The 17,868-nt window shown below is 43.4% G+C and overlaps 2 protein-coding genes and 1 long non-coding RNA gene across 3 annotated transcripts in view; all 3 read left to right on the forward strand.

Moving 5' to 3' along the window:
* lasp1 (LIM and SH3 protein 1) overlaps positions 1-11,239 on the forward strand; it is a 30,785-nt gene extending 19,546 nt beyond the window's left edge. The window contains exons 4-7 of the mRNA XM_056400987.1: positions 3,100-3,207; positions 5,710-5,785; positions 6,803-6,900; positions 7,519-11,239. Of these exons, the coding sequence (XP_056256962.1) occupies positions 3,100-3,207; positions 5,710-5,785; positions 6,803-6,900; positions 7,519-7,692 (456 nt within the window). The 3' untranslated portion in view covers positions 7,693-11,239. The remainder of the gene's footprint in view (positions 1-3,099; positions 3,208-5,709; positions 5,786-6,802; positions 6,901-7,518) is intronic.
* A 157-nt stretch (positions 11,240-11,396) lies between these two features.
* Positions 11,397-13,589, forward strand: LOC130184888 (uncharacterized). Its single transcript, XR_008830071.1, has 2 exons — positions 11,397-12,387; positions 12,654-13,589. It is a non-coding gene; the product is annotated as an uncharacterized LOC130184888 (long non-coding RNA).
* A 4,198-nt stretch (positions 13,590-17,787) lies between these two features.
* The window catches only part of arhgap23a (Rho GTPase activating protein 23a), a 72,626-nt gene continuing 72,545 nt past the window's right edge, over positions 17,788-17,868 (forward strand). Inside the window, exon 1 of the mRNA XM_056402084.1 lies at positions 17,788-17,868. This exon is cut by the window's right edge and continues 408 nt beyond it. The gene's annotated coding sequence lies outside the window, so the exon portion shown is untranslated.

Raw genomic sequence — 17,868 nt, forward strand, 5'->3', positions numbered from 1 at the left:
ATGAATAAAATGATGTATCGACAAAGATTGCTCAAAATATTTTTTGGTTACAAAAAGTATGGAAGTGGTTAAAGAGCCAAAAAGCTGCTAATTGTGCTCCAAGTTGACCAGACTCCCTTAAGAAAAATGTCATTTTTGAAGAACTTCTGTGAAACTACAGAATATTTAAACTGCAAATGGTATTTTTTATTATAATTATATTCTTTTTACCAATTTGACTGTTTTTTAAATTTCAAATAAATTCCAATAAATCCTATGAAAAATAAAAACCTGACCATGCGCATAACTTACACAAAGGTGCAGTTAATGTAGATATGTTAGGATAATATGAGCCTCTTGCATTGTGGTGATGCGTTATTGTTGTGCTGTGCACTTTTATAAGGAAGTTGAAGTTGTTTGTTGAGCACTGTGGCCATCTAACCTCTCACTACCGCTGCTGTGTTGCTACGGGAACCCTATTGCTATGGTAGCAGGGTAGAGGTTTGTCACACCTCATTACAAGACAGAAAGAAACAAGACGGAGAGAGGGAGAAATAAAGAAACTGGAGAGAGCGAATTTGGGAGGAGGAGAGGGAGAGCAATGAGGCGGACATTAGCAAGGGTGAAAAAAAAGGAAGAGACAGGAAGGCACCAACACAGAGAGAGGGAGGAGTACAGGGTGAAAAAGGAAGAGATAAAAGTGAAATCCCCAGAGGAAGGAAAGCTAGAGGAATGCAAATAGAAGCGAGAGAGAAAGATTATAATGGGGAAGAGCTCCAGCTCTATGGGATGACAGCGTCTGTTGCTGTTGAGGCAGTAAAATATGAATGAATGAAAAAGAAGCAGAGAGAGGACGGGAGTGTGGGTGGGGAAAGAAAGCAGAGGCATGATTGGAGGAGAAGAAGAAGCTGTTGCATAGACCCAAAAAGACAAAGGAGACAGTCTGAGAAATAAAAATAGGGGGAGGATGATGTATTGACTGATGGGAGCAGAGCGAGAATGAAGGACAAAGATGGGTCGAGGCCGCATTAATCTTCTTCATGACTTATCTTTGTGCGCAGGCTTGAGAGCTGTGTATAATTTCCCATGGAATGAGGATCATCTATAGTTTTCACTCAAATCTCTCAGTGGACGTCACGCCAGGGGTGACAGCAGATATCGCACCACAACACACACGCACACTCACACATCATCTATGAGTCACAACCATGTCATGTCATCACAAGGCGTCGGGAGATGAGAGGAGGATTGGTCAGCACTCTGTTTAGCAGTGTAAGACATTGTGTGGACCTTGTGGGAGAGGATGGAGGCACGGAGCTTTGTTTCCTGGTAATGGGCTGTGCAAGCAGGCTCCGGCTCCTTTTCTTGGAGGAGTGCAGGCAATTTGTGCAGTCACCGTGGAGGCAGGAGTGAGGATTTGGTGTGGGGAGGTGGAATTAAGTGATTTGTCATAGTTGAAATGTCATAGCGCGTGCCGAGGAGATCCGATGGACAACAGCCAGAACGTGTGGCTGCTTGTTAAGCGTAAAAATAAAACGTACCTGACTTTCTCTTTCAGGTTTTAAGAGTGGTGTACGCGGTTGTGGGTTGGAGGACTCAGAATTAGCCACTGTCCAGCAGTGAGGGTGGGGTGGCTCCATGCATTGTAGTTTCTGATACTCATCTGACGCTGCATGGGCTGGACATTTCCTCTTCTGCCCTTAGGGTCAGGAGAGGGTGGGAGGGCTGGAAACACACAAACCCGCACACTCTCTATTTGTCATACGCTACCTCTCATTCTGTCCATATATGGTTGCTGCCACGTCCTGTATGTGAGGCCACCACTCCCCAGCAAACAGGAAGTAAGCGTCACCACAAAAAGACTAAGCAGTATATGTGTGGCCAAGCTCTTTGCTTTCGCACAGAACACACACACACTCATAAAGCTTACTTAAGTCATGGTTCATGCACAAGAAAACACGAGATTATTTCAGCCCCACAACTTGAAACGTTCTGGTTTGCTGAGTGTGTTTGCTGTGTTTTTCAGAGAATGGGGAAATACCAGGCTTGCATAAATGTTACGACACATCCACGTAACTCACACTGACAGTCTCTACTAATGACACCAGAGCTCGACTGATGAATCGGCCAGGCGGAGATGTACCGAAATACCAGTTGCAAAATGTATTGAGGTAGTTTAGAAACGGTGTCATCTTGAATCCTAAAGTCAATTTAATTGGACCACTCTGATAGGTTAGCTCCTATAAACAAATATCTACATTAGAAACACTAACAACTGGAAGAATATGAAGGACACCATGGTTTCATTTGAATTCCCTTTCCTCACATTGAACAGCATCAGTTTGATTTTAAGTTAAGAGCGCTGACAGTTAGATTTTTCAACTGTAAAATATCTCAGCATGTATTTCGGTCACAATTATTTGATAAAATGAATCTAAATATCAGGATTGTTTTCAGTGTTATGTTCAGATCAATTTTGGTATTGGCTATAAATGTTACCTCCGAGTATGTTGTATCACCATCAAATCTCTGCTTTATAGTGAGGAACATGACTGATCCAATACAATGACACGGTAATAAAATAATTCTTGTAGCCTTTTAAATTCCATTAAAATATAAGCTAAAATTTTATGGCAATCTTGACTCTTCCTTTCACTCGAGGAGCCATTTCAGGATTTTCTTGTTAATTCTCTAACAGTGTCGAAGCTGCAATAAAGTGAACAGTAAAACCATTTTCCCCCTGCTATAAAAGTACTTTATTAAGCCAAAGCACAGCTCATTAAAGCTCAGGACTGATCCATTAGCCAAACTATGTTCAGTATAACGTGGACATTGATGCCACAGATACTATAGATTAAGAAAACATTAAAATCTTAAGTTCTAAGAAAAGTAAATAATTGTATATCCATTTCAAACAAGCACATCTGTATCTGTACGTTGAAAGAATCTAGGCCGGTGTTCCCTAAAAATAACCATTTGCGCTGCATTTGTTGGATTTTCTTTGTTGACTCACAGACACATTGAAACTGTTCCATCTGGCTCATTTAATGCATTTCAAGTCAAAATGTGACATGTATTAACTCACACTTTGTTTCTAACCTGGTCGTATTTGTTCTGCAGGTTCTCTACAGGGAGGATTTTGAGAAGAATAAAGGAAAAGGTTTCAGCGTGGTCGCAGACACGCCGGAGCTGCAGAGAATTAAGAAAACGCAGGATCAAATCAGCAATGTAAGTGTCAGCAGCACAGTCACCCAAAGGACCGGCCCTCGATCACTCCACCTGTCCGTTTATTCCTCTACACTGTAACAGAAGAGCTCTAAATCACTAAACATTTGAGCTCTTCTAGTGCTGTTTGCCACCCTGACACCCTTGTGTGTAGCCAATCTGGTATGAATTGATGAGTTCATATGACTATTATCTCTTCCCGGCACTACTGAAGTGAGGATTTGTTCTGAGGAGGATAATTGGTCTATATGAGGTCCACTGACAAGGGTCCTTTCATTCCTTGAGAATTGCTGATATCGGGGCTTCAAGCTAACTTTTAGGCAGGTCATGCTTATCTGGTACAGAGTTTAAAAAGTTTGCAGAATACCGACATTGGCACTGTTGTAACGACTTATAAAATTTACTGTTAGAAACCACCTATAGGAGAGCTGTAGGAAAGTTATTTTACTCCCTGACATTGGCTGCACCAATCTCAGGAAGTTTTATCATACTGTGCATGTTGTTGTTTTTTTTTTTTTAAGTATCTTTCATCCTCCCACATCAGTAAATGTCAGGCTCCTTCTCCTCAAACCACTCCTCATTTATAGTAATGCAATTCTTCTCAAATCACTTTCCACATGGACTATTCTCCTCCACTCTCCCCTCCTCTCTCCCTCAGCTCGTCTTATTGATTTGCCATTTCTCTGTAAATACAGAAGAGCGATACAGAAACGCACGCAGTGTTTACCTCGTGTCCCCCAGACTGCTTAAATCACTTGTAAATGCCTTTTTATTTCCATGTGAAACACTCGAGCTCTCAAACACGAAACATGCGTTGTTACAGCTCTGTGCCGGGCTCGCTAATGGCATAATTAGTGTGGAGGGTGATGGGTAATTACTGCTTTCATGTGATGAAAGATCTTGCGTGACTGAGATCAAGGAAATTTGCAAGACAGAGAAAAAGACACAGACATATATTCCATGTGTTTATGGGTGCGCACACCGACTAGCCACATCGAGATATCAAGTGCGCCCCAATCCGGGAATGGATTGGGGCGCATCGTGAAGTGTTTTTTAGTCATACTGATGAACACGACATCTGCTTGCAATCAGAGCATCTTTCACAGCCAATCATAAGGGAACCGCTCCAGATGAATGCTACATTTTTCTCCCTTTTTCTTCACTTCCCTGGACACTTAGAAACAACCCACTTTTACCCAGCAACCCCATGAACATCAGCAACATGAACCTCTACTCGTCTAGATTTTTCTAGAGTTTTTGCTCTGTCATGACTCTTGGTCCACCCTCTTCCATTTCCCATCACCTTCCGCTTGTCAAGCAGCAAAAAAAGAAGTAGCAGAGGGGTTAGTTCAGCAGCAGTCAGGACACTTCCTGTACACACACACACACACACACACACACACTCTCTCTGTTCGATCCGCTCCTTCTAAACAAACCAAAATAATCTCCTTCACACACTCTCACTCAGCATATTGCACTTGAGAACAGCTGGAGTGTTCTCTCAGTCACACACTTCACTGTCCTCGCACCAACACCCCGTCCCGTCATCCCATCCAGTCTGTGAACACACTCCCCGCTCACGTCGCCGGCACAGTGTGGTCTTTGAGCTGGGGACAGAATCAGGGTTGTAAATCTGACTGAGGCACTGTGAGTCAGTCTGTTATCAGCCCGGCAATAAGGGGGACGGGTTATTTAGTGTAGTCATAGAGCAGTCACTCAGTTTCAGTTTCATCAGTGTGGCCCTGTTTCATGTTGTAGCACTGAATGCCGCCTTTGTCGCTCCAGCTGGAAAGGGTGTAGCGATATCATGAACTCATGTACTTCTGGTTTTTCTTTCATTACACCTCAGTTAATGATTTATACATTCAACAAGCTCTTACCAAAATGTTCATTCGCACTTGAGACACTAGCAATATAAATGATTTAAGTTACACTTTGAGTTGCTTAGTCATACGATTTCCCTCCCCCTCTTCCTCTCAGTATTTCCTCTCGAAGACTCGAGTTCATTCCCTTTTTTTTCACTTCACCTGGTCTTCCCGATGTGTCAGCGTAGGTTGCTATGCAACTCTGAGCTCACACTACATCCGGCCACTGAGATGTCATTTCCTCTCAGCGTCAAGCTGCTTCCCGAGGCTTTGCTGCACGTAGTGCGCCCCACCTATCACCACAAATGCAGGGCTGCTGGAGAGCAAGTGGGAGACCCCTGGTGGATAGAAAATTAACTACACACTGTGACAGTTTACTGGAAAGAAAACTGCACCTGTGGATTTGAAGCCCTTTTGATGTCAATGTCAATAAATTCAAGCACTTTGTAAATAATTGAAGGCTGTATCATCCCCACTGGTTTTCACTGATATCTTTCATAGCTTGACTGGTCTCACTGTAAAACCAGTGTTAAATTAAAAGGTCTTAAAGTTTAACCCTGCAGAAGGTGCTTGTACTCCCCGTCTTTTATGGCCTATTTATGATCTATGACCTCACAATGTTTTTGTTTGTCTCTCGCAGATAAAGTACCATGAGGAGTTTGAGAAGAGGAAGATGGGAGGAGAGGCCCCACATCAGCCAAGCAGCCCCAGCCCAGGTAATTCTTTTTACGAACACACATTCATACTGGGCACTTGACAGAAGCAGCAGCAGCAGCAGCAGTAGTTGTTGTAGTAAAAGCGACAGGAAAAAATGTCCACAGGAGGGTGTACCAGGTTTATGGAAAGCAAATTTTCAAATCAGAAACATGAATTCCAGTACACTCAAATCCCACAAAACATATAAATAACACCAGAACTATCTATTTGGCTTGGTAGCACTAATAAAAGGTGATTTCGGTGAACTTAAACCTTTCAGTGCCTTACAGTAGACATTTTGGTTGTATGAGAAAAGTACACTTAAGTGCTGCATGTACATTTTTCTTTAAGCTCGGCTCCATCCCTGCCACAGGCTGTATGAGCTCCACAGGTCGGGTGTTTCCTCGTCACACCACTCGGGAATCTTGGTCCTAACTTGTTCGGCCCTCCTCCTCTGCATTCAACTCACTCAGCTATAAATAGATAGATCGCTGTGTTTCACAATCATGAAAGTAATTAAGAAATTGCATCATCATCTGAGCTTAAACAATCAAATAGTTTTAATCATTACTCGTTGTTCAAAGCATTGTTTGCTTGAGCTCAGACTGAGCAACTTTGAAGTGATGATTATGAACAACATCAGGAACATTGTGTCAAAACGTTGATCAAAGCAAATGGCCGCTGTACCTGCGGTTGAATTTTACATGCCTGACTTACACTTGCACACAGAAAGGCATTGTTCACTAGGTTGTGCAACAGGGAATCGAGAGCCATTGGTTGCACGTCTTGGCTTGACATGTTTGTGGATTCCTGTCCCTCTGAGATTCAGTGCAGACACGCAGACTGGAGTAAATACATCTGGTGTTAAGTGTATGCATTCAAAGCTTAACTCTTCTCTCCAAAACAATAGAACCGAGTTTACAGATTTATAGCTTGCTGCTGAGTCCTGGTGAGACTGATCTCTGGTACAGTGCAGCATTAGGAAATATGTTCCCAGCTCATTCATTTGCCTTCCTGTTTTCCTTTTGTTTTAACAGCAGCTTACCAGTCCTCAGCAGGCTCTCAGAACTACAACTATGAACCTGCTCCTGAACCAGTGCGCCAGGCGGCCGGCGGCCCGCCTCCCAGTGCTGGGGTAGGTCCTGCATTTCCACTTTTGCTGCAGGTGGACAGGAAGTACAACTTGAAACATGTCGGAAGCTGTTGTTGTTGTTATTTGCTCAAAAAATAAATCAGTTGGCAAGTATTTGAATTATTGATCAATTGTTTAAGTGTTTTTAAAGTGAGAATGCCAAAAGTTCACTGGCTTTAGCTTCTGAAATGTGAATATTTGCTGGTTTTCCCAGACGTTTATGACAGAAAACTGAAGATTTGGGGCTTTTGGACAGTTGGTTGGACAAAAGAATATATTTGAGACGTCAGCTTAGGTTTTAGGAAATCATAAAAGGCATTTGTTTTACAATTTTATAGACAAAACTACGAATCCATTAATCCAGAAAGAAATGCATGCGTTGTCAGTAATAATTGCACGAATTGTAACAATAACATTAAGACTTAAGCAGTAAGTGAACCTTTCGGACACATTTTATTGCTGTAATTTAGTGATATATGTGTGTAAAGAATTCTTTTTTATCAAAAATAACACGTTCTTATATCGACGATTTCTGCTGCAGCTCCTTTCTCTCAGACTGTAACTATGGCAGCTGTTTGCAGGAACTGACTGACCTCCTTCGTGTTCACTGTGTGTCCACAGAAGCGGTACAGGGCAGTGTATGACTACTCTGCCGCCGACGAGGACGAGGTGTCCTTCATGGACGGAGATGTGATCGTAGATGTGCAGCAGATCGACGAGGGCTGGATGTACGGCCGCGTGGAGCGCACCGGCCAGCAGGGCATGCTGCCTGCCAACTACGTGGAGGCCATCTGAGTGAGAGGGAAGGAATAAAAGAGGGAGAGGAAAAAAGGAGGAGGAGGTAGAGAAAGGGAGGGAAAGAAGGAAAGGAAAAGCCCAGTGCCATCTCATCTTAACGCCGCTTTCTCTTGATTTTACTCTTGTTCCCTAATCTGTCCTGTGAGACCTTAACCCCCCCACCACCACCACCACCGCCGCCGCCGCCCCCCCGCCATCCTTACTCTGCTCTCACTGTTCAGCTTGCCAACCACAGACACCCTCTATCTATCTGTCTGTCTGTCCTTCTTCTTTCTGTCTGTCTGCCTGCTTGCCTCTCTGTCCGTCTGTCTGTGCTGATGTCTGTCTCTGTTTGGATGTTCATCATCATCCTCTTGATCTTTTTCCCCCCAATCCTGGCTCCACTCTCGTGCTGTCACAAGTGGAAATTGAAAGTCTTAAAAGATAAACTCACAGTTCATCGCAGTACGTCAGGGGTCATGCCGTGTTCACACAGCTCCATCCTAGCTCCAGCACTTAACAATCCTGACTCAACGTCATGCAAAAACAAAGAAGGAAAAAAATGTACAAAGCCCCCCCCCCCCCCCCCCCCCCACAAGTCAGTCACCACAGCTGCAGACATTATTCTGTGGAAGAAGTAAGTTAGAAGTGTGGGTGGGTGTGACATTGTCATAGGCTCATTTGTGTTGTTTTCGCTTTAATTTTGCAGTGTGATCATGGCCAGACTGGAAACACAGTGTAGAATCTCAGTCTATCAGAACTAAGCTTGAATATTTTTGACTTGTGCACATTCCTTTAACCTCTAACCCTGTTGCTGTCGCACCAATCAGCCAGTTATCAGTCTTAACAGAGAGGTTTTTAATATATTTATAGATGGACGCACATCTCGCCATTGTGTGCTCAAGTAGGCACCCTCGTGTTTCAGCACTGCATTGTGGGTATCATTGTGAAACTGGAAATCGCAGCCTAACTGTAGAGCACCCCCTGTTGTTGCCTTTCTCGGGCGTGTCAGATACAGGAGGGATCAGGGACAAGTTAGGGGGACGTTATCAGTCCATCTCTTGCAGCCACACTGAATACATCACCTCAGTAGGTGTGGATGTACAGTCCATACACCTCTATTCCTGTTGTTTTTTTTGTTTGTTTTGTTTTTTTTTTTTTTTTTCGCAGCCTGAATGCCTTCAGTCCTCACGAAGAATCACAAAGTTACGGTGATGAAGGTTCGAGGAAAGGAGATGGGAACAGGTTAAGTCCGTTCCCTTTTTGCTACAAAACCATCATAAAGAGAACACATTTACAAAAGAAAAGGCCAAGCACAACTCTATATTTTTTTATTTTCAATTTATTCCACTGTTCTTGTGAGTCTTTTAATTTCATTTGATGTGAGACAACTTGGCTGTGGTAAATGTTGTTGATGTTTTTCTCATGCTGTTCTTCCTTTGCCTTTTCTTGTTGTAAGAAGCTTATTTTCAAAAAAAAAAAAAAAATGTTAGTGTGTTAAATAAATAAACCAGCAACTCAATATATGAATCAAGACAGAAGAGTTTATGTGGACCAGTGCAGCCGCAGTATTAGATCAGTCGTGGGATTAATCCACCTGGGTCAGAACAGTGCTGGCAGCAGGTTTGAGAAATGAGCCCAATGCTCGCCAGTCAGGCCTGTTTCTGACCAATGTATCTCTATTAATGCTGTTTATTATTCTGGAGCTTCTAAGAAAGCTCTGGTCATTAAAACATCCCGAAAGGCAGGTGTTTTTGGTCCAATCTCGCAGGTGAAACTATTTTTGATATCTGACCAGCGTATCAGCCAAAATGTACCAGCATTTGGTTTTTTGGTGGTCACTAAATGTAAAGGAAGTTTGGTTCATAAACACAAAATGAAGCATTTAAGTTGCTGGCCGTTACACAGAAATGCTGCATCATTCCTCCACTCTAGATATTGTATTTCTGTGAGGACCTTATCAGACTTTAAATATGATATCTGACCATCTCTGTGGTGTAAATAATACCATTTGCCCCTGACCATACACACACCTCTTCCCCCTTTTCTTGCTGTTTCATTCTCCCATGATGCACTGTGACATCACAGGCATGAGCGATCAGGGCGGTGTGTTTTTAGGTGGGGTGGGAGGGGCCGAAAAATATTTCAGCTTTATTAAAAGAAACCAGGCTCTCACTATGTAGCTAGATGACATTGTACAATTGTATATGTATCATAATGGTAAGTTAGGGAAAATGTTTTTACAGGTCATGGTGCTCTGGGAAGTGGCTTGCCTGCAGATTAAAAAAAATAATAATAGACAAAAAAAAAAGCAGTTCATATTTTTTGTGAATGTGGCTGAGGGGAAGTCATGTGGTTTTAAAAGTCGACTCATGGAGAAAATCCAATGTGGTGCAAGTTGTCAGTTGGTGTTGAACATTCATAAAAAATTTAGCAACTTTGGAATGTGATGAATTGTGACAGTGCTGATGAACATAACTGAATCAGAAGAAAAAAAGCACCTCAGACTGGTTAACAGGTTGCCAAACAAAATGAATGAACACACTTCAGTATGTATGCCTGTATTTTGCATTAACCTCTCTACTTGACAACAGGATAAGTTTATTTGCAAAGCAGATGCTAGATCAGAAAGCTGTTTTAGAGCTCAAGGTTGTGTGTTTCACTTGGGTAAACTGAAGAGTTGGTGGTTTTGCTTGAAGTGAAATGATTGTTGTTCCTGGCTTGAGATGATGTTTGCCCAAATTTAATTTAATAACAAAGCTACTCGCACTGGTAGCCTCCGCTGCTCTGCGGCCTGCATCCAATCCAAACTATTAGTTTCTTCTTTTTTTTTTTTGTCTTGAGGTCGTTGGTGTTGGCAGTAGGTGTTCTGGGTGAAATGAAAAAGTGGCCAAAGACAGCCAGTGTTGTGTTCAGTGTAGCTCAGGATGGATTTGTTAAGGCAAAGTCAAATTTGAGCATGTGGTGATGTAAGTGTGCGGGGCCGGGGGCAACACAGGGCAAGCGATCTGATGCTCTTAATCTCCCAGGCTGTGAGGCAGGGCAAGTTGTTTGTCTGACCTGGATATTAGTCAGGAGTTAACCTCTTTGCGCCAAATACCGCTCTTCTGCTCTGTCATCACTCATCTACTGAACGTCATATCATAACCCTGTTTCCATTCAGTTTCTGTCTAGTATCCTGTCCACCCGTCTGCTGCGATCCCTCTTTCCTTCAGCCTTCATCGTAGGCTCCTGCGCTTCTGATGAATCATCCCCCTGCTTCTATGATACTGGTTATATACTGTAGACTTTGCAGTGTGAAATCATGTAATACACAATCGCAGGTTTAGCATTCAGACCAGTTTTGTGCATTCCATCTTAAATTTTTTGTTTTTGATATAATTTTGTTATTTTTTAAATAAAAAAAATAAAGATACCATATGCATATTGACATATACGTGTATTCAAAACTCATACTGAATACATACTCCGAATTAAGGACCTGATATCATCTCCTGTTGCCCTGTTACAGCACTTCAAATTGTACTTATGATTCTGCAGATTCAATAAAATGTCATTTTTCTCAGACTGTTGTTTGTGCCACGTCTTCTGTTGTGCTGCAGGATTGTGGTAAAAATGTTGACGTCCTTCAGACCATCACCGGATTAACCTGTTAGGGTGACAGAGGGAACCCCCACCCCACCCACCCACCCACCGAGTGTGAGCTATATAAACTACAATAACAAAGTCTTGGCTATAAGGCTTATTGATGAGTGGGTAACTTATCAACATATATCCACTTATCACGCCTTATTTCTTCAGACACAGATCAGTAAGTCAAGCTGACACAAGATAACATTTATTCTATGGAAATTTCTCATTCGAATGTGTTGATGCAAAACCTTCATCACCTGAAGAATAATGTCAGGGGAGTATTTTATTTTAAGATAAATTTGGGGCAAAATGGCTGCTTTGATTGAGATTATGTAAGACTGGTCCTGGCACAGCTATTACTGATTCATTTTACACACAGTGTCTACGTTTAGCTGCTGGGCATAACATACACCTGTCATGGTGAATGGAATAAATAGAAAGCTATATTAGATGAATAGGAATTGCTGACAGTTGAGGAAATCGGTTATTGGGGTATTTAACCCCGGGTTTAGCCTGCCAGGCTACACTTGTTTCCCGTGGTTGTGTATTGCCTTCACAAGGGACACGTTTTACCAGAATACATCGTTACATTTTTCGAGGTTCAGTTGGGACCGGAGTTGGCAGCTGACTGGGAAAATCTGCCTGAGAGTCTGAACAAAGGGTCAAATAAAACACACAACCCCACCCCCCCTTACCCTCGCTTCCTGTTTTGGAGCAGGAGGGGGGGAGGGTCGGTCCTGTCGGGTTGATTCACTCTGTCGACCTCCGAACGGTGGCGATCTTTGCCGAACTCGTGCACCGGCGGTAGTGCTGCTGCTGCTGTTCGTGCTGCGTGTCCTCGTCGCAGCTCCACCGTCCATCTCTGACACTGTTTCCATCATGGTGGACATTTTGTTGTTGATGTTCTTCGCCATTATGGGCCTCGTCTTCCTCTCCTACATCATCTACATGCTGTGATGATGAGGATGATGATGAGGATGATGAGGCGTCCCGCTCAGCGACACAGGCGGCCGGTACACGGGCGTGCGCAGGATGTGTGTTTTTCCTCTCCTGCATCCCTGGTTTCCATCATGGACAATGGTAAAGGAGCGTTTCATAGCGAATGATGAGTGTGATATTTTGCATGCATTATTAAGTGGTAATGTTATACAGTGTGGTGGTAATAGGAAAAAACTACAGATAGGATCAAAGTGAAATACTCCTGAGGAGGGCCTGTGCAGCTTTCTGTGTAAATGACACAGTTTTAAAAATAGCTACAGTCTCTAATATCTGTGGGAAATGATCGCACCACTGCACCTGAAGAAGCTAACCTGGAAATGTTTGACACTAGCTGCCTTGTGTTTCAGGGAGAAGAGCCAGGGCCAAGCCGTGATGGTTTCCCCCATCAGAGCTCTCTCAGGTGGGATGTGAAGAGCGGATCTCCCGCGGAGAGGAAAAACAAATGAAGAAGAGGTGGAGGCCAAACTCTCTCAGCCTCTCTATCCTCCCACTTGCACCCTGTCATTGTTCCCAGCCCTCCTGTAAAGGATCAGACCGGTCTGGCTAAGATCCTCCAACAGAATTTCACTCCAAAGTCCCCCACTTACTTACCTGCAGTCAATCCAACCCATGTGTATTTTCTATCAAGGCTGTGCATGCCCATGTTCCTCTGTAGAGGAGGAGAAATGTTACCTCTGCACAAGTCCAAAAAAAGATGGATGCAGGATGGTTTTTGTAGGTTTGAGTGTAGAATTTGCCTTTTTTATAACACTGTGAGCTAATTACTGGTCCCACCTTTGATGTGTAGTGTTCAGTTTAACAGTATTATCCATATGATTATCCATGTGTGGCCAACCCTTCTGTCCTCATAGGTTTTTTTTTAAATTTCATCAGCTTTGTGTTTTATCAGATGCCTCGGTCGGCTCAGCCTTCACATCAGTGTTAATATTACTTTATCATGTGTTGCCAATATGTTCTCCTCCTCACTGCAATCAAGATTCCCCATCAGGTCAGCGGGGAACGGGTCAGTAGAACAATAACTCTCACTTCAGTGGAAGTAAGAGGCCACACCATATCAGTTGCCCATGTTGCTCTGCTACTGTGTTTGTCTTAATAATATTTTGGCTGCAAATGACACTCATGAAGAGCGACGGTGTCATTTCACAAGTCAGTCCACTGTACGTGCTTTTCATTTTTACCACCAAACCTCATATTAATGATGTTCAGTTTACCGATGCACTGATGATTTACAGAGATTAATGACAGTATTTATCGATATGTCAAATAAAGATGATTTCAGTAAACTGAGTTGCTTTCTCTTCAGTTCATCACCAACGTCACTATATTTTTATAATAAATTATTCAGTTTTGCCAAAGGAAACGTTTCCATGAGCAAACATTTTTTTTAAGTACAAATATAAATAGGTGTTTGAATTACTTTTTTGGGGGTTTCACCTTATTGAATAAGAGGCCACACACAAGAGATGGAGATGGAGACACAAGAGATGGAGACAATAAACAGAGGATTAAAGCATGCAACAAAGGTATTTAGCTGGAAACGGCAGCCATGTTGAAAATGTCTAGGTCACCAGGCCACTATGCAAATATTTGTTTTCAAACTGCTCTGTTGAAAAGAATCTCCATTGTACTGCTCTGTAACAGTGCCTTTTGGATAGTTTGTGAGGCGACTGTCAGACACGTAGGCTACACTAACAACAAGAGACATTACAGTCAAAGATAACCTCAAACAATGTAACTCCTCATAGGACATTAAAATAAAAGTGACACAACTAGTGTATCACAAGGATTTGTCTCCGTGCCAGAACCTATTGTGGTAGTTATTACTCTGTATTTGAGGAGGGACACACATTGCTGTCTTCCAGTGGTTTCCAAAATTGAGTCATAGACCTTGAGGGGGTGCAGATGGTCTGCGATGAAATAAGGACTATTTTTGTCACGCTAATTTTGCCCCTTCAGTGCCCACAAAGCACATTGTTATGTAGCTGCCTCTGTAATCGTAACAACAAAAATAGCCCCACATGATGTTATCAAACCTGAATCTGGTCTGAAACTCTATGAGCAGGAGCTGTGAACATGTTTTAACCAGTATACGAGCAGCAATGCATTTTCTCCTGCCCACGTTTATGCAGCTGAACTTGACCTCTGACCTCTGAAGGTGGTATTTGTATTATTAATTGTATTCACACCACAGTCCTTGTGTCTCTGGTAGCAGCTTTTAGTCAACGTCAGCTGCTCCAGGACGCTATTTCCTGTTGTCTCTTTGAGTTTGTCTGTGACAATAATCTGTTCTGAGCATAAAGCTGAGTCACGATGACACATTTTCTGGATTGAAGTACTCTGCTTCAACATTTCCTGTCAAATCAGACATACTGGCGTGTTGGTGGTGGTGGTGTGCGCAGCCATCATCTGTATCGGGGACTTCATGCTGCTTGTGCTCCTGCAGATGGCGCTGTTTACCTACAGTAGGCTCTCTGTGTGTTGAACTCTGCTCTCCCCAGATGTGTCGGCTACATGAGATGATGGGATGACAGCAGTGTGATTTCAATGTGACAGTCACAGTTGATGGAAAATAGCAGGTTCGTTATGTTTGGAATCATTCACACACAAATTAAGGAAATGTTGCCCTTTGTTTATGAGACCGGGAAACTGCTTTGACGTTTTTGTTTTTTTTCTCCAATAGATCGCATCAAGCTTATTCATGAGTTGTTATCTAAACATTATCTGAAAGCAATCTTCATTTGTAATTCTTGGTTTCATTCAACAGATAAAGCACACCTCCCTCCTCCATCCTGTTGAGGGCTGTCCATCCCTCTCCAAGGTCACAGGTCAGTGGCTCCTTCTGCTCGTGGGTGGGATTCACTCATTTTGAGGTTTTTATACAATCCCTTTAAGTAATCTTAATCTTTTAATCTTTTTTTTTTTTAAACTCATCTCCTGAACATATTTTTGAAAACCCACTGTTAGTCCCTGCTTAAAGAAAATAGTTCAACATATTTAAAAATATTTTCTCTCTTGCCAAGAGTTAGACGAGAAGACCAACACCACTCTACTGTCTGTGTGCTAAATGTGAAGGTACATCCTGCAGCTGATTAGCTTAGCTTAGCACAAAGATTAGAAACAGGGGGAAACAGCTAGCCTGGCTGATGTAACACTTCATTATACTTTTTTGGACAAATTAAACTCTTAAAAAGATAGATAGATAGATAGATAGATAGATAGATAGATAGATAGATAGATAGATAGATAGATAGATAGATAGATAGATAGATAGATAGATAGATAGATAGATAGATAGATAGATAAAAAAAGGTTGAACTATTCCTTTAAGGTCGCTTTGTTTGTGCCTCTCAGTCTCACCCTCATCTCCACCTCCTCCAACCACTTAACTAAAGCTTCTCCCACATGTGTGCAGACAGACCCACTCTGGGAAATAATCGGAATTCCTCTGCTGATAGTATAATCTACCACTCTCTCCATTACAATACGGCCGCTGTTCTGTCTGAGCACACACACACACACACACACACATGCAGTCATCTCACTTCAAACTGCATCTTTGGCATGGCCAGATCAAATGACACTGCAGTGCTCCACAGCAGCGCATGTTCATTTGAGACAAGAGAATGATGCACTGAAGCTGGATTGTAGAAAAGTGTTTTTTGTTCGCTGCCCTGCATGTTGTGTGTGTGTGTGTGTGTGTGTCTGTGACCTTGTTGTGCTGCTGCTGTAACATAGACCTTCATTCCTGACCTCCGTGAACACACACACACATACACACACACCCCTTCCCCTCACTCACTGGCCTGCCACGCTGCTTCTAGCTACCATATCAGATCATGTCACAGCTACGCTATGTGTCCTGTCCATTGAATCAAAATAAGCCAGAACAGGTGCTTTTTTGTTTCTCAGCTGCAGAGGCCCCTGGGTTTCCCCTGGAGTGGTATTTTTGGGCAGATGCAGTAATACAGGACGTTTTAAAAAGTGTTTGTGATGACTTTAAAAGGAAAAATCCACCCGGAGTGCACTCTGGCAATGCTTCAGCTGCTGGCAGCATACCTCGCATTTCTCTGCATATTTTGTTGTCTTCCCGTATTTTTTTTTTACTATTACGGATAACTAGTAAAATGTACACAATGTGACAGATGTTTCCAGTGTCTCTAGATCTAAAACATAAACAATGAACAAATCTCATTTTTTCCCCCCAAACATTAAGCAATTACACAGGGAGCAATCAATTACAGAGGAGGCAGTGAATGCTCTGCAGCCACAAAATATGATGATTCAAATAAGTGGAGTGACTCTTACTTTCGCTCTACTTTTTCTTGCTGCACCCATTTGTATTCCACAACTGAAGGAAGCAATCAAGGTGTCTTTCAGGGGAATATTTAAGTAACCACTTACTTTAACAGACCTGGACAACATAGGCTGAAGAAAAGTGGAAACGCCAAGATCATAAATTACAGCATTTCATCACATGATAACTCCTGGACTGCACTGAACACAACAAATGGAAGAGTTTCCCAGTGTGGAGATGTTTTAAGTTGATGCCAGATGCATGCTGCTGCTTTGTAGTAACATCTCCCCTCTGTGGCACCTGTAACCTCCTGCAACCTTTTACGGGATGCCAATGAGATGGAGTTGCAGGGGAGGGGGGGAGGATAAAGCATTGAGGAATTGAGTGTAATAATACAATAGATGGTGAGGGAGGGGAGGGAGGGTGGAGAGGATAGAGCAAATAAAGAAAAAGGAGGCAATGAAAGAGATGAGAAAGAGAGGAGGAGGGAGGGCTGTGGGAGGGCGGGGTGGGGAGGGGGTTGCCTCTGTGCTTAGCCATGGCCTTCAGCTGTGGAGTTCCTGTTGTTGTGGGGTGGGAGTTTCCCTCTGTGTGGACTGAGAGGGAAACGACAGAGGATGTCTTTTTCCTGGCTGACCAAGAATGCCCGGGCTTCGAGGTCTTTCCTCCTCTCGTGTGCGTTTCATACAAGTTTGTGCCAGTGTTCATGTCAGTGATACGAGCTGCTGTCCCTCTCTGTCACTGTGCACCTCAGCCACAGTAACACTGATGCATAAACATCTCTGGGGAACACATTCCTCCCAGGCGCACAGGGATGTCTGCTCTGGAAACACCCAGTCCACCCTCACCACAGCCTGAACTACAGGTCCCAACATGCTCCCCGAACAACAGGGGGCGGGGGCCATAAATCCTGCCAGCCAATGGCTTTGTGTCTGGGGAGCTGTGGTTGGTGTGTTGCACGGCAGCTGTTGTCAATGGCAACAGAGGTTTTCAGGGAAGCATGAGCTGGACAGCTGGCAGAGGGTCCCTCAGTCCTCTGCCGGGGGTCACATGATCCCCAGGCAGCCAATCCGAGCCCTCCGCCCTCCTCTCTCTCCCTCACTCCTTCTCCCTGATTTGCCCGCGCTGGCTCTCCTCGGCTGCAGCAGGAGGGGGAGGGGAGATGGAAAGAGAGGAGGGAAATGGAGACAGGGAGGGAAGGAGGGAGGGATAGGAGGCGAGGCAAGGGGCCAGCTTACACAGGGAACGAGTGAAAGAGCTCGCGAGTG

This window comes from Seriola aureovittata, chromosome 17 (genome assembly GCF_021018895.1).
Source record: "Seriola aureovittata isolate HTS-2021-v1 ecotype China chromosome 17, ASM2101889v1, whole genome shotgun sequence".
Classification (NCBI taxonomy): Eukaryota; Metazoa; Chordata; class Actinopteri; order Carangiformes; family Carangidae; genus Seriola; species Seriola aureovittata.